General features: G+C 57.6%; 2 protein-coding genes and 1 pseudogene across 12 annotated transcripts in view; 2 read left to right on the top strand and 1 right to left on the bottom strand.

Moving 5' to 3' along the window:
- Window positions 1-22997, top strand: part of PHLDB1 (pleckstrin homology like domain family B member 1) — a 45151-nt gene extending 22154 nt beyond the window's left edge. For 5 of the 10 annotated variants that reach the window (XM_082628978.1, XM_082628975.1, XM_082628973.1 and 2 more), the window contains 14 exons: window positions 1932-2060; window positions 2423-2578; window positions 4871-4981; window positions 5154-5243; window positions 9719-9859; window positions 10020-10122; window positions 10610-10654; window positions 11315-11609; window positions 11707-11797; window positions 13187-13333; window positions 15206-15322; window positions 15596-15698; window positions 20510-20595; window positions 21555-22997. In XM_082628978.1, coding sequence (XP_082485104.1) covers window positions 1932-2060; window positions 2423-2578; window positions 4871-4981; window positions 5154-5243; window positions 9719-9859; window positions 10020-10122; window positions 10610-10654; window positions 11315-11609; window positions 11707-11797; window positions 13187-13333; window positions 15206-15322; window positions 15596-15698; window positions 20510-20595; window positions 21555-21695 — 1755 coding nt within the window. In that variant the 3' untranslated portion in view covers window positions 21696-22997. Of the gene's footprint in view, window positions 1-1931; window positions 2061-2422; window positions 2579-4870; window positions 4982-5153; window positions 5244-5825; window positions 5970-7037; window positions 7143-7532; window positions 7707-8171; window positions 8313-9718; window positions 9860-10019; window positions 10123-10609; window positions 10655-11314; window positions 11610-11706; window positions 11798-13186; window positions 13334-15205; window positions 15323-15595; window positions 15699-20509; window positions 20596-21554 lie in introns of all 10 variants that reach the window. The other 5 variants (XM_082628980.1, XM_082628972.1, XM_082628976.1 and 2 more) reach the window with 5 other exon arrangements.
- A 262-nt stretch (window positions 22998-23259) lies between these two features.
- On the bottom strand, window positions 23260-25964 carry TREH (trehalase). The gene is given in 7 exon segments (XM_082628981.1): window positions 23260-23380; window positions 23382-23437; window positions 23683-23736; window positions 23997-24109; window positions 24339-24365; window positions 24368-24425; window positions 24693-25964. Coding segments are annotated over 7 exon segments (513 nt in total). The 5' UTR covers window positions 24804-25964; the 3' UTR covers window positions 23260-23286.
- Window positions 25538-26934, top strand: LOC309808960 (trehalase-like; annotated as a pseudogene). Its single transcript has 2 exons — window positions 25538-25594; window positions 25962-26934. The product of its transcript is annotated as a trehalase-like (transcript).
- The last annotated feature ends 225 nt before the right edge of the window (window positions 26935-27159 follow it).

Here is a 27159-nt window from a genome sequence, read left to right on the forward strand (position 1 = left end):
GAGAGTGTCTTCCTCCTGCCCCTCAGTTTTGAAGCTCTTAAAAATTCTTTGACCCTCCCACCCTTTTTTTTTGGAGCTTTGGCTCTGGCCCCCAAAACCACACTCCCAAATTCTGTGCCAAATTAACTCCATGCTTACCAACCAGGCCTGCACTAACGCCCCCTCTAATCACTGTCCTGGGCTCTCTGCATGTCCCTAACTGCCAGTGCCACCCAGGCAGGGCTGAGCCGTGCCTCCTTTTGCACTAACTCCATGGGCACCCCTGTGCCCTTGGCCCCTCCCCTCTAATGTTGCCTCCTTCCATTCTTGGTGTGGGACCCCAGGGTTTTGATCAGAAAGGAATGGGCAGGGGGCACAGCTCAACTTTACTCAGTGGGGCATTGGCAGGAGGGGTACAAAATTGGAGGAAATGCTTGGCTGAGGAGCCTCTCAGTCCAAAGAGCTCCTCTTATTTCGAAAAGCCAGGGTGCGGCCTCCACAGACTGTTGGCAGTTTCCTGCACAGAGGAGAGGCGGGCTGTCCTCCAGCCGTCACCTGTCTTCCCTCCTGAGCGGAGGGATGAGGAGGCCCAGTGGTGGTGGCATGGCCTGGGGAGGGCACGGACAGGGGCTCTCTGCCACACAGTGGCTACCCTTCCTAGCTGTCCTCTGGGGCTTCCCAATTTCAGATACTCCAACCAGAGGGTGGGAAGGGGTAGGTGTCTCCCCACTCCCACCCCTGATCCATCCAGAACATAGGGTATTGCAAAGGCTGAGTCCAAGCATGGGGAAGTGCTTGGACCTCAGAAACTGGCCTGATCAGGTCCTCCTCTCCTGGATGAGGATGGGGGCGTGGGGTGGAGGGGGGATAGAGGCAGGGTTCAGCACAGGGACTCCAGGGTGAAGCTCAGCATTTCAGCAGGAACCTGTCTAACTTCATTTCTCATTGACCTGGCATTGCCTGGAGGCATGGACTTTGCCTTCTCTCTGGGCCCAGTTATTTGAGGCGGAGGTGGTGATGGTGGTGGCCACGGTGGTGGTGGCAGTGGGGAAGGTTCCCTCAGCTTCCCTCCCCAGCGCCCAGCCCATGGCCCCATTCTGGCTTTGGAATCAGTAATCACAATTCTCCTCTGCCTGTCCTTCGGAGGGGTGGAGGGGTGACTCACCAGCTCCTCCCTGCCTCCCCCCTTCCCACCCTCAGAGGTGTCATCTCGCCCCAGACAGAGCCGTCCACCTCCTCTCTGTACCCACTCCTGGGGCTCCTATTACCATGGCAACGGGCCGAACTAATTGCAACCCTCATCCTACTGAAGTCCAGCCTGCAGTGCCAGCACCCCACCCCAACCCTGGGCAGGAGGTGGGGAGGCCAAGGGGGGTGGGTTGGGGTCCCCTCCACTGCACTGCTGTACCTTTAACATCCTCGGCTCCCAATGCACACCCAACCCCTGGGTTTAATCCCCACCAACTCTGCCCTTTTCCCAGGGTTAAATTTTGGTCTCTGGGAAGCGGAAGAGGGGGAGGAACAGCAGCTAGAAGCTCCGTGTTTGTGATGTGGAACCAGCTTTGGCTTTGACTGGTTTGGAGAGAAAACAGAGGGCCTCTTCCTAGGACTTGCCCAAACCTTTCTAGTTCAAGGGACTCCAAGAGACCAACATTTCTGCCTGGGACCCACACCCCTGCCTGTGACACCATCGCCTGCACCTCCAGTCCTGTCTCACACCCCAGCTCCTTGCCTTTCCCACTCTGCACCTCTTCCTCCTTATTTCCCTTTCTCCTGTTTGCTCTCTCCTCTCCTGGTTAAACTCCTTTCATTCCCCGCCTTCTTTCTCTTCTCCCCGCACCCCACCCCACTTCCGTGCGCCCCGCCCCGCGCCGCCGCTGCCCCGGGCCGGAGTTGAGGAGTGTGTGTTCTGTTTCTCCCCTGTGCCCGCCCCCTCCCCCTCCGGCGACCAGGAGAGGGCGGAGCTGGCCGCGGGACGGAGGCACCTGGAGGCCCGCCAGGCGCTCTACGCCGAGCTCCAGACGCAGCTCGATAACTGCCCCGAGTCAGTGCGGGAACAGTTACAGGAGCAGCTGAGAAGGGTCAGTTTCACCAGCCCCCGCCCCTTCCCCGCCCCCGAGGGCCGCCCGCCCGGAAGAGAGGAGCGGTGGGCCGGGACCGCCTGGGCCCTGCAGTACCTGCCGGACGCCAGGGTCCGTGTTGTGGCTTGGAGGGGACAGGGAAGGATTGGGGGGGGGTGGAGGTTCTCCTTTCTGCTACTGCAGGCAGCGCTGCCCGGCAAAGGGGCAGAGCAGAGTGGAGGAAAGGGGGCGGGGTGGGGGCAGGTCCCTTCCTCCGTTTCCCCGGGTCCAGCCCCCAGAAGTCTCACCTCTGTGACCTGGCCTTCCAGGCGCAGAGTGGTATCGTGAGCACCACCCGATCCCCTTTGTCACTGTCGTTCAAGGAGGCAGAAGCCCTGGAGACTGAGACAAAGCTCTTTGAAGACTTGGAGTTCCAGCAGCTGGAGCGGGAGAGCCGCGTGGAGGAGGAGCGCGAGCTGGCTGGCCAAGGGCTGCTCCGGAGCAAGGCCGAGCTGCTCCGGAGCATCGCCAAGAGGAAGGTGCGCCCCCCACCCCCCGGCCCCCATCCCTGCCGCGAGGCCCTCAGTGCCGGCTTGACTTCACCTTGCTGAGCCTCGGTTTCCTCATCTGTAAAACAAGAACAATAACAGGCTGTTGTGAGCGTTAAAGGAGATGATGTATGTGAAGACAGCATAGGACATGATCATTGTAAGCACTCAGTGAACAACGGCTATTGTTATTAAGCTCTGACTCCCCCCAGTCCTCCAGTGGAAAGTGGATTGGGCTCACATTCAGAGCTGGGCCCTGGCTGGGCAGGGAAGGGAGAAACGGAGATGGAGGAGGGGGCTGAAGAGGAGGCTTGCTCCTGCCCTTGTAGAGCTCTCTGATGGAAGTGATGGGACACATACAAAGACCGGAGATCTGGATATTAGAGCCTGCCGGGGGTACTAGAAAGGCATCACCTGGGTTCCAGCCTTGGCCCAGCCCTGGCTCAGCTGAGCCGTAAAACAAGGGGATTTGGTATCGCATCCTGGCTGGTTCTGGAGCTCCAGATGCTGTGATGTCTCCTCCTGATCTCAGCCAGACCAGGACAGTGTACTGGGGCAGGGATACCTGCCCCAATAAAGTTGGGAGGAGGCTTGTGTTAAGCAAGGGTTAGGAAGATGTGGGTGAGGAGAAGGGGGAGGAGCCAGGCGGCCCACACACCTGTGGCTGAGAGTTGCATGTTTGTGCACACATATGCATGCATGTGCACTTTGCCAGGCTGGAGTGACTGGGTGGGAGGTGAGGGCAGTGAGATTGGGGAGGGGTGTCAAAAAGTGGGGCTTGATGGGTGGCCTGAGTTTGGTGGTAAGTGGGGAGCCACTGGACTTCCCCCTGAGTCCAGATCCCTTGCTTCTCTCCCTGAGCTGCTCTGCCTTACAAATGCATCTACCTATCAGTGAAATGGGCATAAAGGCATCTGCCTCGTAAGAGAGTTAAATGAGGTAACACATGCAAAGCATTTAGCAGAGTTCTTGGGTCCTGACAGGTTCTCAGTAAATTGCAGATCTTGTTGTGAGGATTACCACCTGGTCTGCTTCAGTCTGCTTGGGCTGACCCCAGATTTAGTACAGCTCCCTTCTTCCCTCCCTTCTCTCCTATGTCTTGCTCTTAATGGTGATAGTTTAAGGCCTCCTCTTTCAGGAAGCCCTCCTTGGATAAACCCAGCCCATTTTCCCAAGCCCCTCTCCTTCTCTCTCACTTATTATCTTTTCATTTCCTTTTAGCACATGATTGTTGAGCCAGGCATTGCGCTAAGCCCTACTGGGGATACGGAGACAAAAAAGACACTGGCCCAGCCCTTGGATCGGACAGCTTGGGCGGGGTGGTGGTGATGGACACATATATTCACAAGTAACAGCAATACAAGGCAAATGGTGATATGGAATAATCTGAGCACAGAGCAAGGAGCAAAGGAATTGAGTGGTGATCAAGGAAGATGTTGGAGAGAAGATAGCATTGGGTCTGGTATTGGAGGATAAATAAGCTCTTGATGGGTGGAGAAGACAGGACAGCATTCCTTGCAAAGAGAACCGTAGAAGAAAGGCCTGGGAGTGTACACCTGCACCACTGACGTTACAATAGGGCCGAGCTGAGCGCACGCCACTGAGGGCTCAGGGTAGGAGGGAGGGTGGAAAGTGGAGGCCCAGTTCCAGGAGCCCTTGAGTGCTGGCTGAGGGGTTTGTGCTTTATCCTGTGAGTAATGAGGAGTTGCTGAAAGATTTTGAGACGAGGACTGATTACCCTTACTCGTGGATTAAAAAAAAATTATTCAAGTAATATACATTCTAAAAAGATTAGAAAATTCAGACAAGCAAGCAAACGAAAACAAACCTCAAAGGCCATTTTAGGAAGCTATCTGTGGCAGTGTAGGGGTGGATCAGAAAGTTGAGAGAGTGGAAGCAGGAGGCTCGTGAAGAAGTCCAGGCCAAGAAACAGAGGGCCTGGGTTGGGGTGGTGGCAGTGGGATGGAAGCACGGGGGCAGGTGGAGAATGTTTCAGCATCTCTGGGATTCCGGACACGTTGACTGGGGCGGGCGGGGAGAGAGATTTGGGAACTTGAGTTCCGCCTGGTGTGCCTGGTGGCATGGGGTCACTGGTCGAGGGAGGGGTGAGGGAGCCGACCACAGCAGCCTGCGTTTTTCTTGGGTGAGACGAGGCCGAACAGAAGGGCTAGTTGATTCCCTTCACCCAAGCCCAGGGTCTCTGGGCAGCAGAGACGGCCAAGCCTCAGCTTGGGCTCAGCCCTGTCTCCCCAGGGTCTGACCCACTACCCCCATCTCCTCCAGGAGCGCCTGGTGGTCCTGGACAGTCAGGCTGGGCAGATCCGGTCCCAGGCTTTGCAAGAGTCGGAACGCCTAGCCCGAGATAAGAATGCCTCCCTGCAGCTGCTGCAGAAGGTAGCCCCAGTCAGGTTGGGTGGGGGATGAGGGCTGGTGAGGGGCTAGGGGAGTGGGAGGTGAGTGCAGAAGGGCTGGGGTGGAGACTGGCCAGCCAGGTGGGGTCCCCCTTTACTTGGGGCCCCTTGCCCCACTCCCACTCCTTTCTGATTCTGCCGCTTTGGGCTTGCAGGAGAAGGAAAAACTGGCTATGTTGGAAAGAAGATACCACTCGCTCACAGGGGGCAGGGCTTTCCCAAAGACCACGTCGACCCTCAAAGAGGTAACGTGGTTGGTTTGGGCCCCAGCCTCAGGCCCAAGGGGTCTCCTGGGAGGCTCTGGAGCAACACATGGGGCCGTCACCCCAACAGCTGAGGTTGAATATGGGGGCATTTTCCCTAACTGGAGAAATTTGAGTAGGAATGGCTCTGAGGTCTGGGATTGGATCCTCTATGGCCTCTACCGGCTGCTTCTTTTCAGCTGCCTTTCTGGGCCCCGGGAGCCCACTGATCTTACCATTTCAGGTGACTGAATACATCTGGGGGATTCAGGAGGCATGGGTGGGGAGGATGGCAGCTCAGAGGTTTGGTAAGGGCCAGGGCTGGGTGGACTCAGCTCAAGGGGCAGCATAGGGATCTAGGGGTCCTGATCTTGGAGCTCCCTGGGCTTCTGTCTGGAACTAGGCTACAGGCTCAGAAGTGGGCATTGGGGCTCATTTTTTCCTGAGTCTTTGCATGCCTGGTGTGTGAGGCCCAACCAGGACATGCCGAGTTTCCTGCCTCATTGTGCAAACAGTTTGGGCCTGGGGTGGGGTGGCTGGGCTGAGTGTGTGGGGTGAGGCCCCTCACACGTACCCTCTCTGTAGGCTGAACTGCTCATCTCCGAGTCCTCAGAGGTGGGGCTGGGGATGGCGGCTCTGGGTCCCTTCCCAGGGTCTTCTCAGGCTGGGGCCTCCTCTGGTCCCTTAACCCCACCTGCTTCCACTCAGCTCTGCCCCAAAGCACAAGAGGTAATCACAGCTAACTGCCTGCTCTGCTGTACTCACTGCCTGTCTGCCTGCTTGCTGAGCTTCTGCGCTCAGCTCCTCCCAATGGCCCAGCTGAAGGGCGCGTGGCAGTAATCCTTTGTCTGGCCAGAGTTTGTTGTTCCGTAGGTGCCTGGGCAGTCCATGCAAAATCAGAGCATCAGTTTGCATATATTCTGCATGCCATCCATCAGTTCTCACAACACACTGGACCTGCTAGCTCATTTTCCTTTTCTGTGACCCCTGGAGGACAGTCCCCCTCTGGAGCTAGGTCAGGATGGGCTCCCCTGGATAAGGCAGGCTTTGGATCCTGTACTTTGATTCTGCATGCATTTTGGATGCCTACCATGTCCCCAACACCTAGATAAGCTCAGAATTCTAAGGATATGCTCAGAGAATACAACAGTCCCTGTCTTCCCAACCCACAATCTGGTGTGTGAGCATCTTTCCAAGTCCTAACCTTTGGGCAGTGGGCTGGTTTTTCTATCTGGGCTTTTAGCTACTCCCTGCTAAGGCCCGTCTTGCTCAGGCCCTAGTGGTGCCTCCAGTTCCTGTTCCTTCCAGCTCCTGCTCCAGCAGATGGGGTGTGAGGGGACCCATGGGAATGCTGTGACTGGCGCTCGGTGATACATGTGTGTGCCTCATTGGGGAGGCCCAAGGTGTTAGAGACAGAAAGGCTCTCTGGGAGGTGGGTCCTGGTCCCTCTTGGAAGACCTTCCTTGGGCTCCTTCACCTGCCCCTAGCCCAGGGCAAACCCAGGAATGGGCTTTCAGGGTCTGCCCGTGGCAGGGCCCGAATGCCAAGGCAGCGTCAAGAGTGAAGGTTAAGAAGAGCTTTCAGACAGTTCTGCCTGCCCTTTTCTGCCCCCCACCCCACTGCCCGGCAGCCAGCTGAGGCCACAGCGGGCAGCTGAGCTCCCCACGCACCCCTGCTCTGGATTTTGTATTGAATGGAGTGATGGCCCTTTGGCATGGAGTGTGGATGTCAGGTATCTGGTTGAATCCTGTTAACCTGTTCTCTGCCCACCCTTCCCCCTCCCACCGGGCACCCTAGGAGTATGTGAGCCTGGCAGAGGTTCTCCAGCTGTGCTCCTGCTTGGACCCCTATGCTTCTGCCACCTCCCCCAGCGCGCTCGCCCAGCCCCTGCCTGACAGTGAGGTACCAGCCACCGAGTGAGCCCACCTATGCCCAAGGACCTCCTCATGGATGCCCTCGATTGCCCCTCGGGCCTGGGTTGGGGGGCAGCTGGGTCTGTCTTCAGCAGTGAGGGAGAAGTGCAGCTGGCGTCAGAGGGCTTGGGAGTGGTTCCCTCTCTCGCCTGGGGCTTCGGGATCTTCCTTCAGCTCCTGATGGCTCAAGGAGGGAAGGCCTTCTGCTCTAGCGTGAGGGCATCCTGCTGAGAGGACCCTGGCTCTCCCGGGCTCTACAAGCCTCCTCTGCTCTGTGTGTCCTACTCTTACCCTTCCCTTGCCCGTGGGCAGGGCCATCTCTTGGGTTCCCGTCCCATTAACCTCTTGTATTCCCTCCTGTGTCTGGCCTTCCCCCAAGTATGTGACGCTTGAGCAGCTAAAGGCCATGTGGGGCACCTCGCCTGTGCCCGCAGCGCCCGCGCCAGGCCTGCCTCCCTGGGCCCCTGCCTCCCAGGACCTGGTTCCCACCACCTGCCTTCTTCCCGCGCTGCCCTCTTCTTCCTCCTTCGCTTCTATCCCGCCTTCAGCCCAGGTTGGTGGTCTGTGTGCTCCTGCCACTCGCAGCCCACTAGTGGCCTGGCTCTGTCTGTGTGTGCTTTGCCCGTGCGCAGTGGTGTCTCAGCCGTCAGCCGGCCCCCGGGGGGGGGGCGCTGCCTGCCCGGGGTGGGGGTCCGGCTGGCTGGCATCGTGGTTGGCGTAGCACGTGTCTGTGGTCTGGGAGTTGTGCCCTGTTTCTCTTTGCCCTTAGCACGTTCACGGCAACTGTTTTCTCACTGTGTTTTCTTCTCTTTATGCTCTCCTTTCTCCCTTCCTTCGTTCCTGTTTTCCCTTCCCTTCCTGTCTGTTTCCCTGATAATGGCCTTCCTTTCCCCTTCCTCCAACATTCCCCTTTCTCTGCCCTTTTCTTCCTTTTTCCTTCCCTTTCCCCTCACTCCTTGACCTTTCCTCTCCATCCTTCCCCTCCTGTCCCCTGTCCTCCTCCCCGTGCCCCCTCCAGATGGAGAAGCTGCTGCTCCCCGCTGTAGACTTAGAGCAGTGGTACCAGGAGCTGATGGCCGGGCTGGGGACTGGCCCCGCTGCAGCCTCCCCTCGTTCCTCCCCCCCGCCTCTGCCCGCCAAAGCTTCCCGTCAGCTGCAGGTAACCCCTCCTTCCCTGCCCACCGCTCCCCAGCCCCCACCCCTCTCTGCTTCGGGGACCTCCTGCTGATCCATCAACCCCACAGTGCTGCCTTAGGTGGTGGGGGGTTAATCCAGCCGGGGCAACGGGGGCCTCTGGACCCTGAGAGGGGAGTGAGGGTCTCCTCTTGGGCAGCCATCCTGGCACTCCGGATGTGGAGGGCCAGCCTCCTGAGTCCATGGGCGACGTGCTTGGCTGTCCAATGCAAGGAGGCTCGGGCGCTGCGGTGCCTCACGCTGTCCTCGGTAGCCCTCAGCCCCAGAGCTTCTCACTCGGTCTTGGCCTGACGCACTCTTGAGCCTGTTGTCTCTGGAACTTGTGTGTCCTAGGAGAGTTGCCAGTATTTTGTTCTCCTGTTCTCCCCAGGGGTGACACTTGGAGGCAGGACAGAATGGGACAAAGGCTCTGAAGTGATAGCCCTGAGGACATGCCCAAGACTCCTCCGAGTTGCCATTGGGGGCATGGCCCTGCTCGAGCCTGCAGCAAGCTGCTGCCCACGGGGTGGGGGAAGAGTATGCGGGCAGCCTTCTGCCCAGAGTGTCACTCCACTGACCGGCTGGAGGGCCTGAACCCCCCTACCCGCCAACGCCCCATTCAAGATTCATTCTTTGAGTGAAGACATTGCATCTCTAAGACTGTGATCTCAGCTAAAATTCCGTGTTTCCTTTGGGAGTAGTTTGTGTGACATTTCTATTTTGTGCCCAGCTGGTTTGAGATTTTTACATGTTTTGATTCATTTAATCATTACCACAGGCCTTTGAGGTAGATAATGATAACTCTCGTTTTACAGATCAAACACTGGGGCCCAGAGAAGATAAGTAATCTCTCCGAGATCACACAACTAGGACGTAGCAGAGGCTACACTGAGGGCCAGGGTTCTTGACTCCAAAGACCATATTCACCAAACATTAGTGCTGTGAGGGAGCTTGGCGATTATTTAGTCTAGCCCTACCCCCTCCTTTTGCAGATAAGGAAGCCAAGGCCCAGACTGGGGAGGTGCATGGCCCAAGGTCACAGCCCCTTAGCAGCAGAGCTGGGACCAGCGGGAACCCCAGCCTCCAGTCAGTCTCCTGTACAGCTCTGCCCGTTGGTGTTAACTCCTCACATGGGTTGATTTACAAGGTCCTTTCTAAGCTGCAGGGTTGGACCAGGGATTGGCCCAAGGAGGAACAGCCTGGAAAGGAGGCTTGGCAGCTGCCAATAACATCTGTCCATTGGGCTGGCCCAGGAGGCTCAGTGCTGTTGTCAGCTAGAGACAGAGGCCTCGGGTGCTGGGGCAGTACCTTGGATCATAGCCAGCCTAGATGCCATGGGGATGGTGGCCAGTGGGGGAGCCGGGGATACCAGACAGTGTCTCTTCCCTCCAGGTTTACCGCTCCAAGATGGATGGTGAGGCCACCAGCCCCTTGCCCCGGACCCGCAGCGGCCCCCTCCCCTCCTCCTCTGGCTCTTCCTCCTCCTCCTCCCAGCTCAGCGTGGCTACCTTGGGCCGTAGCCCCTCCCCAAAGGTCTGAGGACAGTGGGAGGGCTGTGTGCGTGGCAGGGTGGTGATGGTGGGGGATGGAGACAACCACACTAGAGAGAGGTCACAGCCGCCCATGAGAGCCTTGAGGGTGGGGGGAGGTGCCTTCTGAGCCTCGGGTCCCAACGCTCTGTTTCCCTCCACAGAGCACTCTCCTTGCCCAGAATGGCACAAGCAGCCTTCCTCGCAACCTGGCAGCCACGCTGCAGGACATTGAGACCAAGCGCCAGCTGGCCCTCCAGCAGAAGGGTGAGTGGCTGCAACGCCAGCCCACCTGCTCTCCTGGGGGCCCTGGACATCTGTCACGCACTCTCCACCCTACCTCGTCCATGACCACACCTTTCCCAGGACGTTTTTTCCTTTAATTGGGATCTAGGCAAGAGCAAAAAGGATTTGGATTAGATACCTAAAGAAGAGATTCCTGGCTATTTATCAAAAGACTAAGGGCAGGGGACTAAGGGTCCGCAGTGTGGGGGGGTGGTGGCTGTGAGATCTTTCCTAGAGACCGCAGCAAGTAAGGGAAATGCTTGTTGACCTGAGTAGAGATAGACTGTTATCCTGTCTGGAGGCAGGGGGTTGGACTTGATGACCTCCACAAATGCTTCCCTAAGATATTGTCTCTAGGGACCCAGGAGTCCTGGTTGCTCGTGTGTGTTTTGTTTGTTTTGAAAGTCCAAGTCCTTGCCTTTCTCCCCTCTCGTCCCCTCTGTGTCTCTGCCCGGGGCCCCCCTACCAGTCGAGTCGCTTCCTGCCGAGCCCCTCCCAACTGACGACCCAGCAGGTAGAGCGTTGGTCATTGAGGGCATTGCTTTGGCCAGGCAGCCCCTGCCCGGGCATCCGCATGATGTATTCTGCCCAGGGCCCCCACTGCCCGCAGGCAGACTCCCAGGCTGAGTTGGGTTGGGGTGTTGGGCTGGCCTCACCCCTCCAGCTGAGCTCTCTCCTGCCTCAGCTGTGCTCTGCCTCATGTCCCCTTCCTCCTTTCCTGCCACTGGCACTCCTGCTTCTGCATCGCCGCGGGGTCTGCATTGATGTGGGCGCTCATGGGGCTCCCAGCACCTCTTCCTTCACCCTTCCCCAGCAGCAGGATGGGTGCATGTGCCCTGCCCACCTATTCAGGCCATGGTTGTGAGCTGGAGCCACCTGGCCGTCGTGCTGCCGGGGCCCCACCTGGGCAGGTTCGGTGCTGCGTGTGGGCTCAGGACACAGTGGGAGCGCTGAAGTCAGGCTGCATGGCTGTGGCCAGTTGTGCAGGCGCTGAAGCGTTGCTAGGGCAGCCGGACCTGGAGCTGCGGGGGCTTCAGGGAAGCTGGTGGGGGGCAAGGGGGCTGCCCTGTGTTACCTTCTCCCTGCTCGCCTCCTCCCTCCCTCTGTGATGCTGCCGGCGTCCTCTCTGGGGAGGTGGGGTGCCCACTGTGACTCCCGCCTGTCGCTCCTGCAGGGCAGCAGGTGATCGAGGAGCAGCGGCGGCGGTTGGCTGAGCTGAAGCAGAAGGCGGCGGCCGAGGCGCAGTGCCAGTGGGACGCCCTGCACGGCGCCGCGCCCTTCCCGGCCGGGCCCTCGGGCTTTCCGCCGCTCCTGCATCACTCCATCCTGCACCACCTACCGGTGGCCAGGGAGCGAGGGGAGGAGGGCGAGCATGCCTACGACACGCTGAGCCTGGAGAGCTCAGACAGCATGGAGACCAGCATCTCCACGGGGGGCAACTCGGCCTGCTCCCCCGACACCATGTCCAGGTACCCGCGCCCCGGCCGCCACCTGATGGCCTGCCGCCATCCTGCCCACACCAGGGCCGCCGCCTCCACCGCGTGCCTCCTCCCCTTGCCTCCCCAGTGCCAGCGGCCTGGATGTGGGGAAGACGGAAGAAATGGAGAAGATGCTGAAAGAAGCTCATGCGGAGAAGAGCCGGCTCATGGAGTCGAGGGTGAGGCAGATCTGGGCCACGGGGGGCGGGGGGAGGCGCGGGGCCCCGGGGCTGCCCTCTGCCCGCCTCCGCTCCTCCCCAGGCCCCTTCACCCACGTTGTCCTCTCAGCAGTCCCTTGAGGAAGAGTGTTTTCAGAGCCTGTGTTCCTCAAGTGGGGGATGCGGAGGCTGGGCGAGGTGACCAGTTTCATAGCTCTTAGGAAAAGCGGAGGCAGCACTGAGTGTCCAACGGTGAATTTCCCGTATGGGAAATTCTTTGTGTGTCTTTGTGTGTTCACCTCTGTGGACGTTTGACCACCACAGAAATTTTGATTCCTGTCTACCTGAGTGCCAGGTCACTCCTCTTGGGGATGGCTAGGAACTGGGGTTGAAGGATGGGGACAGAGAGAAGGCAGACGTCCAAGCCAGAGCAGAGGTGTTGGCGGCGGGGGCCTCACGTTGCCTACCGATGGGCCTGGGACACAGCAGAGGGGCCAGGGGTTCATCGTGGGCACAGCCAGGCTGAGGAAACTGTGCCTGGGGAGGAGGTGAAATAGAGAATCTGCAGAAGCTCGTCTGTCTCTATCATCCGGGCACTCTGCATGTCTGGAGTTAAGAGTGGGACCCGGGGAGCAGGAGATCAACCAGAAAAGAAGGCCTCTTAGTCTTATTTACTTCAGAGGAGGGCAGATTTACAAACATCTCCTGACAAATGGAGAAAAAGGAGGTTCTGCTAAGTTTTGAGCTGGGAAGAAATGACAGATGGATGTTAATAATATGAAGGTTGTTATCATTGATGAAGACATATAAAACATCACCCACATGCTGTGTATTTAATGATTTGTTTTAATGACTTAAAATCTTTTGATAATGGCTTTTATAAGTTCATTTTTTTTCCCATAAAATCTGAAGTTCAACTATAAATGTTTCTCATTTGGAGTTTCAGAGGGCCTTCACTTATCGATTAGGTTGTTTAGACAATCCATGTCCTAGGAATTCAGATAAAATTATAAAAGCCCCATTTTTTTATTGAGTGCTTCCTTCCTGCCAGAGTTAGTGATGGGCATTTACTCACATGATCTCATTTAATTTTCGCTACAATCCCAGGAGTAGGCACTCTTGGCCCCATTTTACAGATGAGGCAACTGAGGCTTAGGGAGTTTGGCAGGGTCCAGAGCTCATAGTGGTGGTAGAGCCAGGATTTGAAGCCAGGTTGGTCTCACTTTAAGGCATTTACCCCTGTCAGCCAGGTCCTTAGAGAGGGTGGGCTTGGAGGATGACAGTCCCTCATGCCAGGCTGCCCTCTGAGGTGGGTGCCTCCTGTGGCTCTGCCGCGCCCTGAGGAAGGGTGGCGGGGACTTGGGGGGGAAGAGGGCAGTGGTGGGCACTGAGCCCTGGCTTTGGGGGCAGGAGCGGGAGATGGAGCTGAGGCGGCGGGCCCTGGAGGAGGAGCGGAGGCGGCGGGAGCAGGTGGAACGGAGGCTGCAGGGCGAGGGCGCCCGGAGGCATCAGCTCGTGGAGAAGGAGGTCAAGATGCGGGAGAAGCAGTTCTCGCAGGTGAGTGGGTGGAGGGCTTAAGGGTAGGGCTGACGAGGGGTCGGGATATCCCAGGGTACTACCCCTGCTGGACTGTAGAGCCTGTTCTCTCCAGAAAGGATTGCACAAGCAGAATTATACCTGGGACTTGTTTGGCCCCAAGGAACAGGGACCCACTCACCAGGGCTTGTTCAAGCCCATGTCTCTGTGTGTGTGTGTGTGTGTGTGTGTGTGTGTTTTGACTGGGTTGTGGGGATGCGGCAGGCCACCTGTTAGAGAAGAGGGTCTGGACAGGCCTTCCAGTGACGGGAGCTGAGTCAGAATCAGGGTGGCTACCCTTGGCCTCTTGCAGGGGCCTCACTTCTGCCTCGTGGGTCTGCACTGCACCTCCTTCCCGGTCCCTGATGCCCTCCTGCTTCTGGTGCTTTGTGGCTGTCCTAGCCTCACTCCACCAGACCTTTTGGCTCTAGGCCCCACCACCAGCAGCTGGCCTCACTCTGACTTTCAGTTTACATCTCCAAAAGAGAATGTACTAGTTTCTCCTTGGGACAAGGATCCATCCTTACACAAAAGCCAACCCTGGGCTTTTTCCTTATACAGGAGACTTGAGCAGAGCAGTTGAAGGGAGAGGGAGAAATTAGGTGGGGCAGGGAAATCGACTCGTGTGTCTGGTCCCAGACCCTGGGCCCCTGGGAGAACCTGTGAGATTCAGACAGGTTGTCCCTTCCTCTGGGGGTTTCCATAGGCCTCCCCAGCGTGGAGGTCCTACCCAGCAGTGACTGGCGATCATAGCTCCATGATTTCCTAATGATGCTGCAACATGAATTCTAAGGGGTAGGTTGGCTCGGGAATTTAGAAATAATTAAGAAACTCTGTGTGTGAGTTTCATCTCTGTGCTTGGAATCTTTTGCTAAATGCCTAGTTCCCCTTTCCTGTCTCTGTCAGTGGTCTCTTTGGGTCTCTCTTCTCTAGCACCCTGTACTGGGGCTCAGGAATGGCTGCAGGGGCCACGAGTTTTGAGGAGGTGGACGGAGTCAGCTCATCTTTGGGGCACCTCCGGGAAGTTGAGCGTTTTGTTTCTTCTTTTTTTTTAAATAAATTTATTTTTATTTATTTATTTTTGGCTGCATTGGGTCTTCGTTGCTGTGTGTGAGCTTTCTCTAGTTGTGGCGAGCGGGGGTTGCTCAGCAGTTGTGGTGCAGGGGCTTAGCTGCTCCGCAGCATGTGGGATCCTCCCGGGCCAGGGCTTGAACCCGTGTCCCCCGTATTGGCAGGCAGATTCCTAACCACTGCACCACCAGGGAAGTCCCTGTTTCTTCTTTAAATAATTTGTAATGTTTCCTTTTCATGTCATTCTAACATTCTTCCTCGAAATAAAGAGGAGAAAAAAATTCCAGTTGACTGAGAATTCTAGTTAAGTATCAGAAATTTTGAGGTGGAACAGACCTTAGAGATTCTCTAGTTCAAAGCCCTTGTTTACCTATAAGGAGACGGAGGCCCAGAGAGGGACTATGACCCAAACAAGGCCCCACAGGAAGTTAGAGACCAGGCTTCTTATTGGGCTTTTCTTCCAAGAGCGTGTTCACATCTGGTCCTTTGCTTTGTTCCATTCAGCCCAGGAGGGAGAGGAGGGGCAGGGACAGGACAAGGACAGCTGTGTCTGGGAAACTGAGGCGTAGAGCCGTTCAGCAGTTTGCCCAGACATGGGTGGAGTCAGCACAGGCGTACCAGGTCTCTGCTTTGGCCAAAGCCCCATGAAACCAGAGTGACAGCCAGCAGGGTGGGGAGGGAGTGATAGCAGGCTTTTGGGGGTTCGGGCCTGAAGCCAAGGGGCCCGGGCAAGGGAATGACGGGAAGAGAGGGGCCCCCACTGATCCTACCCTCTGCTCCCAGGCACGACCCCTGACCCGCTACCTGCCGATCCGGAAGGAGGACTTTGACCTGAAGACCCACATTGAGTCCTCAGGCCACGGTGTGGATACCTGCCTGCATGTGGTGCTCAGCAGCAAGGTACAGGCACGCATGGCCCCGGAGCACGGGGTGGGTGTCGTGGTGGGGACCCCATGTTCAGAGGCACCTCTTGGGTCCTCGGAATAGTGTCCTTAGTTCCTGCCCTAACACCAGCGGTCTCTGTCCCAGGACCGGGTGTGCTGGCCTGAAGAGATGTTGGGGACAGCCCCCCCACGAATACAGGCACAGACGATGGCACTGACATTGCTGCTCAGGGAATAAAGGTTTAGGGGCTGCACATTTGGGTCTTTCCTCACCCCTGCATTCCACCAGGTCTGCCGTGGCTACTTGGTCAAGATGGGTGGCAAGATTAAGTCATGGAAGAAGCGCTGGTTTGTCTTCGATCGACTCAAGCGCACCCTTTCCTATTATGTGGGTGAGTTCCCCCAAGACTGCCCCAGAGCCAGGACCCCTGGGCTCTGTCACCCAGGACAGCGGGTCTCCTGGAAGCTTCCAAGTGGGGCCCAGGGGCTTGGGCTGGGTCTTGTCCTCCCCTCCCTGAAAATGTACAGAGTATACCTGGTTCACCTCCGTTGATTTGTTCACTCATTCATTTTTTCAGCAGTATTACTGAGCATCTAATAAGTTACAGGCACTATTCTAGGGTCTGGTGATAAACAAGGTGGCCACAGTTCTCTCTCCCTTGGAGCCTTTTGTCAGGGAGGCAGATAGTGAACAAAGAATGGTGGGAGTGCTGTAGGGGACCCCAGATGCTGTGGGCGCATGGAGTCCTGTGGATTCCCCCTCGGGCAAGTTCCTGCAAAGGCACCAGCACAAGCAGCCGAGCAGTGCCCGGGATGCTCAGGGCAGCCCTGAGGACAGCCCCCTGGCCCACCCTGCTCCCTCAGCCCTCTGCACCCAGCCTCTAGCTTAGTTTCCCATCCCTGGAATTCCCTCTGGACAATTCCCACGTGGAGCGTGGGATGCTGTATCATATCCTAGTCAGGATAGGCTAGGCTGCGCTGCGGAAGCAACCTGTCCTAAGATCCCAGTGGCTCAAAACCCGTGTTTTCCTACTTCTGGTACGTGTCCATGTATGTCGTGGGTTGGCGGGGGCTCTGCTCTGTGTCAGCGTTCTCTTTGCTTCAGAGCATGCCTTTCTAGAACGTTGCTGGCTGCAGTGGCAGAGGGTAAAGAAAAACATGATTGGGTTGGCACTGGCGTTAAATGCCCCAGCTGGGGTCTGTCCCCAAGTCACTGGTGGGTCTGTTTAGCCAGTCACCCGGCCCCACCCAACCACAAAGCCGGGAGGAGCAGTCCTGCTGGGAGCCTGGAAGGAGAGGGCTGGAGGGTTTGGTGCTGGAGTCGCTCAGGCCTGGAGCACCCTGCTTCCCCCCTGACCTGGTCCCCAACCAAGTGCCATCCCTTCCAAGAAGCCCTCCCTGACCACCTGGGCCCTGGGTACAGGGAGGCAGAGACACGCGTGTCCCCATGTTTCCACCTAGGCTGGGAAGGGACTTTGTCAGGATTGAGAGGAACAGGCCCGGGGGGACAACTCCATCTTAGGCACATTGAGGTTGAAGTGCCCCTGGGGCATCTAGGGTTACGAGAAAGGTCAGGGTTAGAGGCAGAGTGAAAGTTGAAGCTGTTGGAATGATAATAATAACGATAATGCTAATGATAGCAGATCATACTTCGTGAGCACTTGTATGAGCCAGAGGCTGTACGTGCCTCATCTCATTTCATCTTCACAGTGATCTTGTGAGGGAAGCACTGTTTTTACACTCATTTTACAGATGAGGAAAATCAGGCACAGAGAGGTTAAGTAACTTGCCCAAGGTCTCTCAGCTGCTAAGAGGCGGAGCTAAGACTGATCTTGGGCAATTAGACTTTAGAGCAGAGAAGAGGGAGAAACAGAGCTGCACTCTGGGGCAGGTCCACCCTTGTGAGGAAGGAGGCACCAGCAAAGCGAAAGGGGCAGGAGGCAGGAAGCCACGTGCCGGGTGCTGGGCTGGTGCTTGGCACCTGTGACCTTCCTTAATGTCTATGAAACAAAAGGAGACCCAGTCAGACGGGGGACGGGGAGGGCAGGACGGAAGTGGAGAAGGAAGCCAGCCAAGGGAACAGACATGTGCAAACAGGGGGTGTCACCAGCGATGATGGATGCTGCAGAAAGGCCAAGAGTAATGTGGACCCAAAGGCCATTTGATTCAGGGGTTGGATCTTGACGAGAGAATGGTTTCCACCATGTACCGAGGTGGGAGCCAGATCGCGCGCGATCCATCAAGGGTAGGTGGGAGGTAAGGAAGCAGAGGCAGGAGTGTGTCACTATTTCCAGTAAAAGAAGAGATGGGAGAGAACAGAGGCTGGAGGGAAGGCCAGGCCCAGGGGCCAGGATGGGGCTGGGTCCCTGTTCCGAGGAGGAAGTGCCGGGTGGGGGCGGGCCTGTGGCTGGATCAGGGCCGGCCCTGGGTGTGCCTGGCCTGCTCCTCGAAGCTGACATCCTCCCTGCCCTTGTCTGGACCCTCCTCCCACCTACTCCATGAAACCCCTCCATTCTACAGGGTCCGGATCAGAAGCCACCTCTGTGAAGCCTTTCCTGGTCCCGCCTCACTGGGAGCGGTTCCTGCCCTCCTCTGTTAACTCCTGTGCTATACAGGGTCCCTCTGCCATGTGGTACCAGCCCTGGGGCATAATGATGTCATGACAGATGCCACGTGTACTGTGCCAGACACTGTGCTGAGCAGTCGGAATGTGTTCTCTCACTTAACACTCGTGACTGCCAGTGACCTGTAGGCGTTCTCTTGGAGTCCTAACCACGCCCAAGTCACACAGCTGATAAGCGGCTGTGTGTCTGCTTTCCTTTCCCCCGAATTGTGGGCTCCTAAGAGAAGGGTCTCTGACTTCTCTGGATCCCAGTGCCTCGGACTCATTTATTCAGCATTGATTGAGCACCTGCCGTGTGCTAGGACATAGCAGTCAGTGTTGGAGAGCTAGACCTACGAGCAGATAAAGGAGGGTTCAGATTCAGCACCGTGAGATCTGTACAGAGGAACATCTGTGCTGTAGGGGCACGGGGGAGCACAACCGTGCACGCCAGTGGGGAGAATTGCAATGGGTCTTGAAGATGACGTAGGAGTTTGCCAAGGGAGTGGGCTGGAGACCATTTCCAGTGTCGGCAGAGCGAACTGTTAGGGGACCGTGAGAAGCTCAGTCTGGCCGGAGAGAACTTGCGGTTGGAGCAGGGGAGGGATGTGAGGCAAGGCCAGAGGGGGGCGTGTTGGCACCGGCCTGTCAGGGACCTTTGCCAAGCCAAGGAGGCAGCAGCTTCCAGTGAAGGAACCGGCAGAGACGCTTGTGAGCCGAGGCGGCAGGATTCGATTTGCTTCCGGAAGCTCCCCGCTCGGCATCAGGGCCAGCAAGTTGAGGGGCGGGGGGCGGGGCAGGGGCACATTAGGAGGCTGTATCAATGATCTGGGATCGATGCCTCGGCCTGAAACGACACTGGGGGTGGGGGAAGGTGCCAGCCACCGCAGTCTGAGTTTAGTGATCTTGTGGCCTTTCCTTTGTGACTTGGGCTCAGTGCCCAGGATGCCAGTTGAGGTGCCTGCTCGGTGTCTGCCCCAAGACGGGATGGCCCGGCCCTGTGCATTCCCCTGCCAGCGCCCTGTCCCTGCCCCCCGAGCGGTCGTCTGCTCTGCGAGTTTGCCCACCTCCTTCCTGCCGCCCCTGCCTCCAGATGCTCTATGCTTCCTTCCATTTTTTTACTGTTGGAGTTAAATAGATAAATGCATTCATATAGTTCAAAACTCAAGACACATAAAAAGGTTTAAATTGAGCATTACGCCCCCTCTCACTACAGGTGACCACCTTTAAATCTCTTGTGTATCCTTCTAGAGTATCTTTAGGGGAATATAAACAAATGCAAACATGTATTCTTACCCCTTTTCTTACACAAAAGGTAGCACCCAATACATCCCTTGTCTTCCTGCTCATGTATCTTAGAGATCTTTCTATCTCAAATATATCTATATCTAGATATTGATATCTGGGCATATTTTATAGATTTCTTTTTTTTTAAATTAATTATTTTGGGCTGCATTGGGTCTTCGTTGCTGCACGCGGCTCTAGTTGCATCGAGCGGGGGCTACTCTTCGTTGTGGTGCACGGGCTTCTCATTGTGGTGGCCTCTCATTGCGGAGCACAGGCTCTAGGCGCATGGGCTTCAGTAGTTGTGGCTCGCAGGCTCTAGAGCGCAGGCTCAGTAGTTGTGGCGCACGGGCTTACTTGCTCCGCGGCATGTGGGATCTTCCTGGACCAGAGACCAGGGTTCGAACCCGTGTCCCCTGCATTGGCAGGCGGATACCTTTTGTTTTTTTTTTTTACTTTTACTTATTTTTTGGCTGCGTTGGGTCTTTGTTGCTGTGAGTGGGCTTTCTCTTGTGGTGAGCGGGGACTACTCTTCGTTGCGGTGCGCGGGCTTCTTATTGTGGTGGCTTCTCTCGTTGCAAAGCACGGGCTCCAGCTGCGTGGGTTTCAGTAGTTGCAGCACGTGGGCTCAGTAGTTGTGGCACACGGGCCCTAGAGTGCAGGCTCAGTAGTTGTGGCGCATGGGCTTAGTTGCTTCGTGGCATGTGAGATCTTCCCGGACCACTGCGCCACCAGGGAAGTCCTTAGGTTTATTTCTGAATCTGTATCTATATCAGATATTTCTCTGTCATTCCATTAAACAGCTGGATGTATTCCATCGTGTGGCACACTCTAGTTTACTTAGCCATCTTCACTTGATGGATACTTGGCTTGTTTCTAATCTTTCATGACTATAGGTACTGCTATGGTGAAGCTTGTAAATTTGTTATTTTGTACACGTGTAAGATAAATTTTCGTTAAGTGTAAAAATTGGCTTGAGGGGCAAACACCTTTCTAATTTTGGTAGATGCAGCCAAGCCATTCCTAAGGGTTTACCAATTTATATTCCCACCTGTCAGATTTATTACACCACCTATTTCTCCACAGACTTACCAAAAGTGTGCTGTGTATTTTAGGTGTATTTTTGCCGTTCCAATAGGTTAGAAGTGGTATCTCGGTGGAGTTCTAATTTGCATTCTCCATAATTCTGAGTGAGGCTGAACACTGACCATGTCTTCTGGGTTCCCTGCTGGGCTCTGGTTTGGAGTCCTGGGAATCACTCCATTTCCCACATGAGGACGCTCCATGTCCACGGGCCTGGCCCTTATTCCTTTGCAGACAAGCATGAGACGAAGCTGAAAGGGGTCATCTATTTCCAGGCCATTGAGGAAGTGTACTATGACCACCTGCGCAGTGCAGCCAAGGTGAGGGGCAGAGGGACAGCCCTGGGGAAGGGGTGGGCCCAGCAGGGCTCCGTGAGCAACGGCCTCCAGCCTGTCCTCTTCAGAGGCTCGGACCCATCTCTTCTCTATGTAAACTTTCTCTTCCTCTCTCCCTCTCCCCTTCCCAGAAGAGGTTTTTCAGCTTCACTATGGTGACTGAGGTACCCCTCCCCATATACCTGTAACCAGAACTACTGCACATTAATGCCTCCTGTACCCTTCTTGCCCCTGACCCTTGACTCTCCCCTAAGTACCCCCCCTTCCCCTAGGCCTGAGGGGGGAGCCAGGTGGGTTGCAGAGAGCAGGAAGCCCCTGTGGGCGTGAGTACGCTTGCTTGCCTCCCAATCCTGAGATGATGGTAGGATGTGTCCCTCCGTGGGGGTGGGCAGTGCAGAAGGGATGGCTACAAGGGGAGTAGGGGGCCCTCAGAGACTAGATCTGGTCAAGAGGATTGGTAAACAGGAGACGTTTGAGGCTGGGACCATCTGCCTTCATGCAGGTCAGCCTCCCTCCCGCCAAGCCTCAGATGCCCACTCCATCCCTGATCTCTGCCCTTCTGGGGTCCTGGGGCCCAGCATCCCACTTGTAGCTTTTTCCATCTGTTCCTCTTTTGCTGAGAAGAGACTCTGGTCCTCACTGGAACAGCCCTTTGAGACTGAGTCTTTCCCTTTTGTGCCTGCGGGTACCAAGGAGCAGCGCCCCCGCCTGGCAGCGTCTGTCCCTGCCAGGGTCCAAGGACTGCCCAGCGGAGAGGAGGGGACCGTCTCAGCTTGGGGCCACTTGGTGGTGGGGATTGGGCTCTGGGCCTATTTAGGACTCAGCCTCGAGCTCCAGGGCGTCCTGGAGCCAGAGAGAGGAAGGGCAGAGGGCGAGGCAGATGCAAGATGCTCCTGGCCTTCGGGGGTGGGCCCTGGCTTAGACCTTCCTCTCTCCCTCGGCAGAGCCCAAACCCGGCCCTCACCTTCTGTGTGAAGACCCATGACCGGCTGTACTACATGGTGGCCCCTTCCGCAGAGGCCATGCGCATCTGGATGGATGTCATCGTCACCGGGGCTGAGGGCTACACCCAGTTCATGAACTGACTGAATGGGCCTCGTGGACCCTCAGGCCGGCCCAGGACCCAGGCCCAGCTGCCTGCTGCTCCACTCGCCCCGGAGACAGTCACGCCCTGGGCCTCAGGCCTCACACAAGTGCTCCCAGAGGCCCTGGAGGGCGGAGCATGACTGGGGTTTTGTACAAGAAGTGACTTTGTAATGTTCTCTAAGGAGCTCGTCCTGTGAGTTTCTGAGCTCCAGCCCCCTAAAGAACCAGCCAGGAGATAAAAGTTGGGGAGGGGGCTTTGCTGCCTCCTGGGAGCCCAGAACTTGCAATAACCCTTCAGGGTCCTGCCCCAGGCCCAGCCAGGCTGAGGAGCTGTCACAGAGCGGCCCCTCCGCTCTGACCTGGCACCTGTGCTCCCCAGCCTGTGTTCTCTTTTGTAAAGGACTAATTATGGTACCAGAAGCTGCCAAAGATCCCCTCTTGCCTCAGCCCCCTTTGCAGGGGCCTTGGGGGCTGAGCAGAGCCACATTCAGAGTGGGGTAACAGCTCAGGCGGTGTACTTCTCAAACCCCGCTCTACCCCATTGTTGTCCTGCGTTTATATTTTTTATTACTTTGCTGAAGGGCCAGAGACCGGAAGTGTCATCCTTGAGGTCCCAGCTCTATCACCTTTTTACAGACCCATCACCATGGTCACCACAGTGACGGCTTCATCGCCATGGTTACATACTAATTGCTGTGGCTCCATGGCTCAGCCCACTGCTTCAGCGGTGGGCCCGTCTGAGGGTATGTGCCATCATCTCTCCAGCCCAGGCCCTTGGGCATCTCCTGCTGGGGGGAAGGGACTGAACACCTTCTCTCTGCCCCCTGCCTGCGTCTCCAGGCCCTGATACACAGCCTGCTGGCTCCCCTGTCCAGCCCTCCCCCTTCCACTCGTGCCTTGCCTAGAGCCAGAAGGGGTGAAGCTGGGAACTAGAGACCAGAGGAGGAGCCATTGGATGGGAGAAGAAGCTAGAAGGGCTGTCCTTGGGGTTGTTACAGGGCTGAGTTTCTGACAGACAGAGGGCTGTTCAGATTCTCCCTGATGGAAGTCCTGAGCAGGAGAGGAAGCAGCAGAGGGGGTGCCCTGAGGTCTGGTTGCCCTCCCTGCAGCCTCAGAAGGGGGGTGAAATGGAGAGCAGAGGACCGGGCCTCCAGCTGCCTGTGCTCAGCCCTTTCCGCCTTAACACTAAGCCCACCTCCCTGTCCCCCTTCCCAGCCCTGGGCCGTGGTTGCTGGGTCCAGGTTGGATGTTTTTCAGTATTTGTAAGCATCTCAGCAGAACAATAAAGCATTTGGACTATGTCTTTGGGAAGCCTGGTGGTGGGGGACATGGGGTTGGGATACATGGGGTAGGAAAGCTAGGTCTCCCCACAATGCAGCATTTCCACCTTATTAGATGTTCCAGGGACCCAGGGCCCAACCGTGACCTCCAGGTCCCTACCCTGCCCCCAACTCTACTATGACCAAGGACCGAGCTGGGTGTGGGGGGTGGGCTCTGCAGGGATAAAGGATCAAGAGGCAGGAGAAGGCAGGGACTCATGTGGAGGTTTAATTGGCAGGAGCTGGAGCCAGATGAGGGAGTGAAGGCCCGTCACTGAGGCAGGAGGCTGAGCAGGAGGCTAAGCAGAAGGGCAGCGGCAAGGCAGTGGGGCTCCAGCACAGCTGTGTGGGTCCCCGAGCTCAGCGGTCACCATCGCTATGGTGAGCATCAGGACCACACCACTGGTCCAGCCAAACCCCTCCTGGAGAGAGGTAAGGTCAGTGGGGCAAGATCTCTGGGGAAGGCCCCCAAGTCCTTTTATGGGGTATGGGATCCCCACCTAGAGGCTCTGGCCCTGCATAGCCCCAGGGGTACCAGGGAGCACCAGTCAGGCTCCTCCCTGGGACCCACCTCCATGGAAAAAACTGAGGCCCGGAGAGGGGAGGTCATGGTCAGTTGCAGGGACAGCAGAGCCCCGAAGTTCCCTGGAGGATGTGGCCCACTCACCTGAACTTCATACTCCCCTCCACCACCTGGTTGTCCACCGTTGCTGACATCATACTGGGGACAAGAGGATGGGCTCTAAGGTCAGGCCCTACCCCAGCCCCCCAGTGCCAGGCCTCTAGGGAAGCCAGAAATGGGAGCCCCTTAGGGAATAGCTGTTCTGGCCAGCAGCTCTGACCCCTGCAGTGCCCAAGAATGGCCACCAGGTGCCGCCACTGTCCCCAGCTGTGTGGGCCTGGGCTTTGCACAGCCTGACGATTCCTCCATCTCACCGTGGGGAGGAGGACCCCGAGGGACTGGGCTCAGGGGCAGCTCACCTTCTCATACATGGCTGACTTTTTGGAGTAGATGTCACAGTTGGTTCGGATCCAATTCTGGGCCAGCTGGAAAGCCACTTCCTGGGCTCTGGCTGAAGGAGACTTGGCCAGACCTGGACCCCACCCCAGGCAGGACCCTGAATCTCCAGAGCCCCCATCCCAGGGGGAGCAGAGGCCTGAGCCTTATTCTCCTCAAGGAGGGAAAGAGGCCCGGGCGCTAAGACCTCCCTCCTAGAGCCGGGGGCCAGCCTGCTCCCGATCCAGGCCTGGGTGTGGAGAGAGGAGGGCCGATTCCCCTGACGGGTGGAGGTTGCTGAGCCAGAGGCCCCATCCCTGCCTCACCTCTGATGAGCAGGTCCTGCAGGGGGTCCAGGCATTGGGGAAGTCCCACTGCTGGCCTGTCTTGTGGTAGGTGAGGATCTGGCTGTCCTAGAAGGTTCCAGACGTTACCATGAGTGTAGGTGGGGGCTGGACAGGGAGCCAAGAGGCTGGGCCCTCCTGAAGCCAGATGTCCCCTTTGGGGGCCTTCTCTTCTTGGCTCACAGCTGCCCCCTGGTGGCAGAAGTGGGACCCTCAGGCTAAGGCCCTGGGCGGAGTGGGGTGTGGCTGCCACTTGCCCGAGGTCACAGGTCAGAGTCAGGGAGTGAGCAGGTGGCCCTGCCCCCAGGGTAGCAGCCCGCCCTGCTGCCCCCTTGCCTCCAGGTATTTCAGAGCCTTGTCCATGTTGCCCAAGTCAGAGAAGCCGCCGGCCCAGAGAGGAGTGTGGTAAATGGGGTAAACTTCCGGATCTTTTACGCTGAAGGCCATAGTTGAACCAGCCACCTTCCTCCTTGTCTCACAGGCCAGCCTTCAGCGCGGCCTAGCTTGGTTTCTGCAAATTTTAGTACCTCACAGCTTGGGAGTCATTCTCCCAGGTGGCACTGGGTTTAGGAGTAACCAGAACCCCTACTCGGGCCCTACAGGACTCTCTAGAAAGAACTGAGGGGGAGGATGGAAACATCTACTTCTAACTCCTCAGCTTCTCCCTGAAGCCCTCCCCAGCCTCCCCCAGGCTGCCCCGTGTCCTGCCCTTTACACCACGTGGTGACTGTTCACTCCCCTGCGGGACTCCCTTGTCCCTAAGCTCCTCTGGTGAGGCCTCTGCTCAGGAATGATAATTGTTACTGCTGATCCTGGCCCAGCCCTGTGCTCAGCACAGTCTATCACACACTTTCTCTCCTGTCTGAGGCTCAGAGAGGGCAGCAGTTTGCCCCCAGCTGCACAGCACCTGTCCTCCAGCCTGACCCCAGGGCCCTGGCACCCACTGGCACAGGGCAGTGCTCCAGGGTCATGTGCCAGCCTGGGCCACTTCCTCACCAGCCCCTCACCCAGTGGGAGCAAACCCGAGCCCCTTCCGCTCCTCCCTGCCAAATCCCTGACAGGCTGACTCTCTCCCAGTAAAGCCACCTCAGGGTTGTAGAACTGGGAGAGGGTGAACAGAGAAAACACCTGATGTGGACACAGCAAGCCCCACTCTGGTCCTACTGTGCGCCCCATTGGCCATGTCCATCCACATCCGCCTCATTGGGGAAAGGTGCTGGGGTTTCATCCACACCTGGGCCAGAACTGGGGGGCCCTGATCCTCTGGGCCTGGCTTCACAGTGGCAGCCGAGTTTCGGGGGGCACTGGGAGATGGAGGAAATGGTTCCCCCCAGCTAGGCACTGGGCTGAGCGGTCCAGGCTCCTGCACACCGTCGTGCTCTTGCTGGGATGCCAGAGGCCAGCATGTGGGGACCAGCAGACCAGATTCCCCATGGCCCAGGCCTTGACCAAGGCCACACAGCTGAGCAGCCCCAGAGCCAGAACCCAAGCCCGGGCTGCCAGGCTCCAAAGCCTGCGGCTGCCAGGGCCTCCAGCTTCCCAGCCTCCTCCAGCCCCCACTCCACATGGGTCCTAGGCTCCCTGTGCCCTCTCCCCTGACTCCAGGTGAGGCCAGAGGTCCTCAGCCACCCTGAGCAGTTCTCTCTGATCTACTCAGGACACCCCTTCATTGTGCCCGGTGGGCACTTTGTTGAGTTCTACTACTGGGGAGCGGCCGGGGGCTTCGGGGCAGGGAGCGGGGCGTGCGCGGGGGGAGCCCGGGGCCCGCGGGGCGTCCTGAGTGGGGTGGTGTGGTGCCTGAGCTCTCCTCCCCCCAGGGACTCCTACTGGCTGATGGAGGGTCTGTTCCTCTCTGAGATGCCCCAGATGCTGAAGGGCATGCTGCAGAGCCACCTTCCTACAGTGGGCACCCCTCCCCGTTCCTGAGACCTCCCAGGACGGGGCTCGGGAAGGGTGCCTGAGGGGAGGTGGTGCTTGGCTCCACCCCGGGGACAACATTGAGACCCTGGCCTTGGCGTTGGACTTTTGGACTAAGAACAGGAGCATCTCTGTGAGCTCCGGGGGAAAGAGCTACGTCCTGAATTGATATTATATCCTTTACAGGGGACCCAGGTGAGGGCGTGCCCGGCCAGCCTCTCAATCTCTTGTGTGTTTGCTCTGATGAAGAGTGTCAGGACTCCCCTGGGCAGGAGGGTGGGTGACTTAGTCCCACCTCTCAGTTAGCAATCTGATAGCCCTGGGTGGTCCAGCGCTGTGGGCCCCAGGGCAGCTGAGCCAGCATGGCTTGGCCTCCTGCTCGGTCACGGCGGGCCTAGGGCCTCTCAGTGCCAGGCCCCCTCTTGTCCTCTTGCCAAGAGCGCCAGTGATGTAGCCCCACCTCTCAGATGGTGATCCTGAGGGCATGGGGGCCTGTGTTCCCAGGATAGGGGTGCCAATCTGTGCTCCGGGGGCTGTGTCATATTGGCCAGGGTGCCCCGTCGTGCACCTGCCTCTCCTACTGGTCCAGGCCCTGTTTTGGGCCATCCCTGGGGCAGGAGACACCCCAGAGGGCAAAGGGAACAGGCAGAACACCACTGAGGTTGGGGATGGGGGCTGCTATGAGGGGAGATGTGGGGAGCTCTGTCCCAGCAGCTGGAGAGGAGGGGCCAGCAGCGGGAGGGCAGACCCTGTGGCACTTGCTCCTTTGCAGCTTGGCCACCAGCCTGCGCACCACAGCACTGTCCCTTCCTCCCAGGCAGGCCCGGCTCCCTGGCCAGGCCTGGAGCAAGACAAGAGCACCTCAAGTCCCCTCCCGCCACCCTGC

This window comes from Mesoplodon mirus (assembly GCF_964341445.2).
Source record: "Mesoplodon mirus genome assembly, chromosome: 7".
Lineage (NCBI taxonomy): Eukaryota > Metazoa > Chordata > Mammalia > Artiodactyla > Ziphiidae > Mesoplodon > Mesoplodon mirus.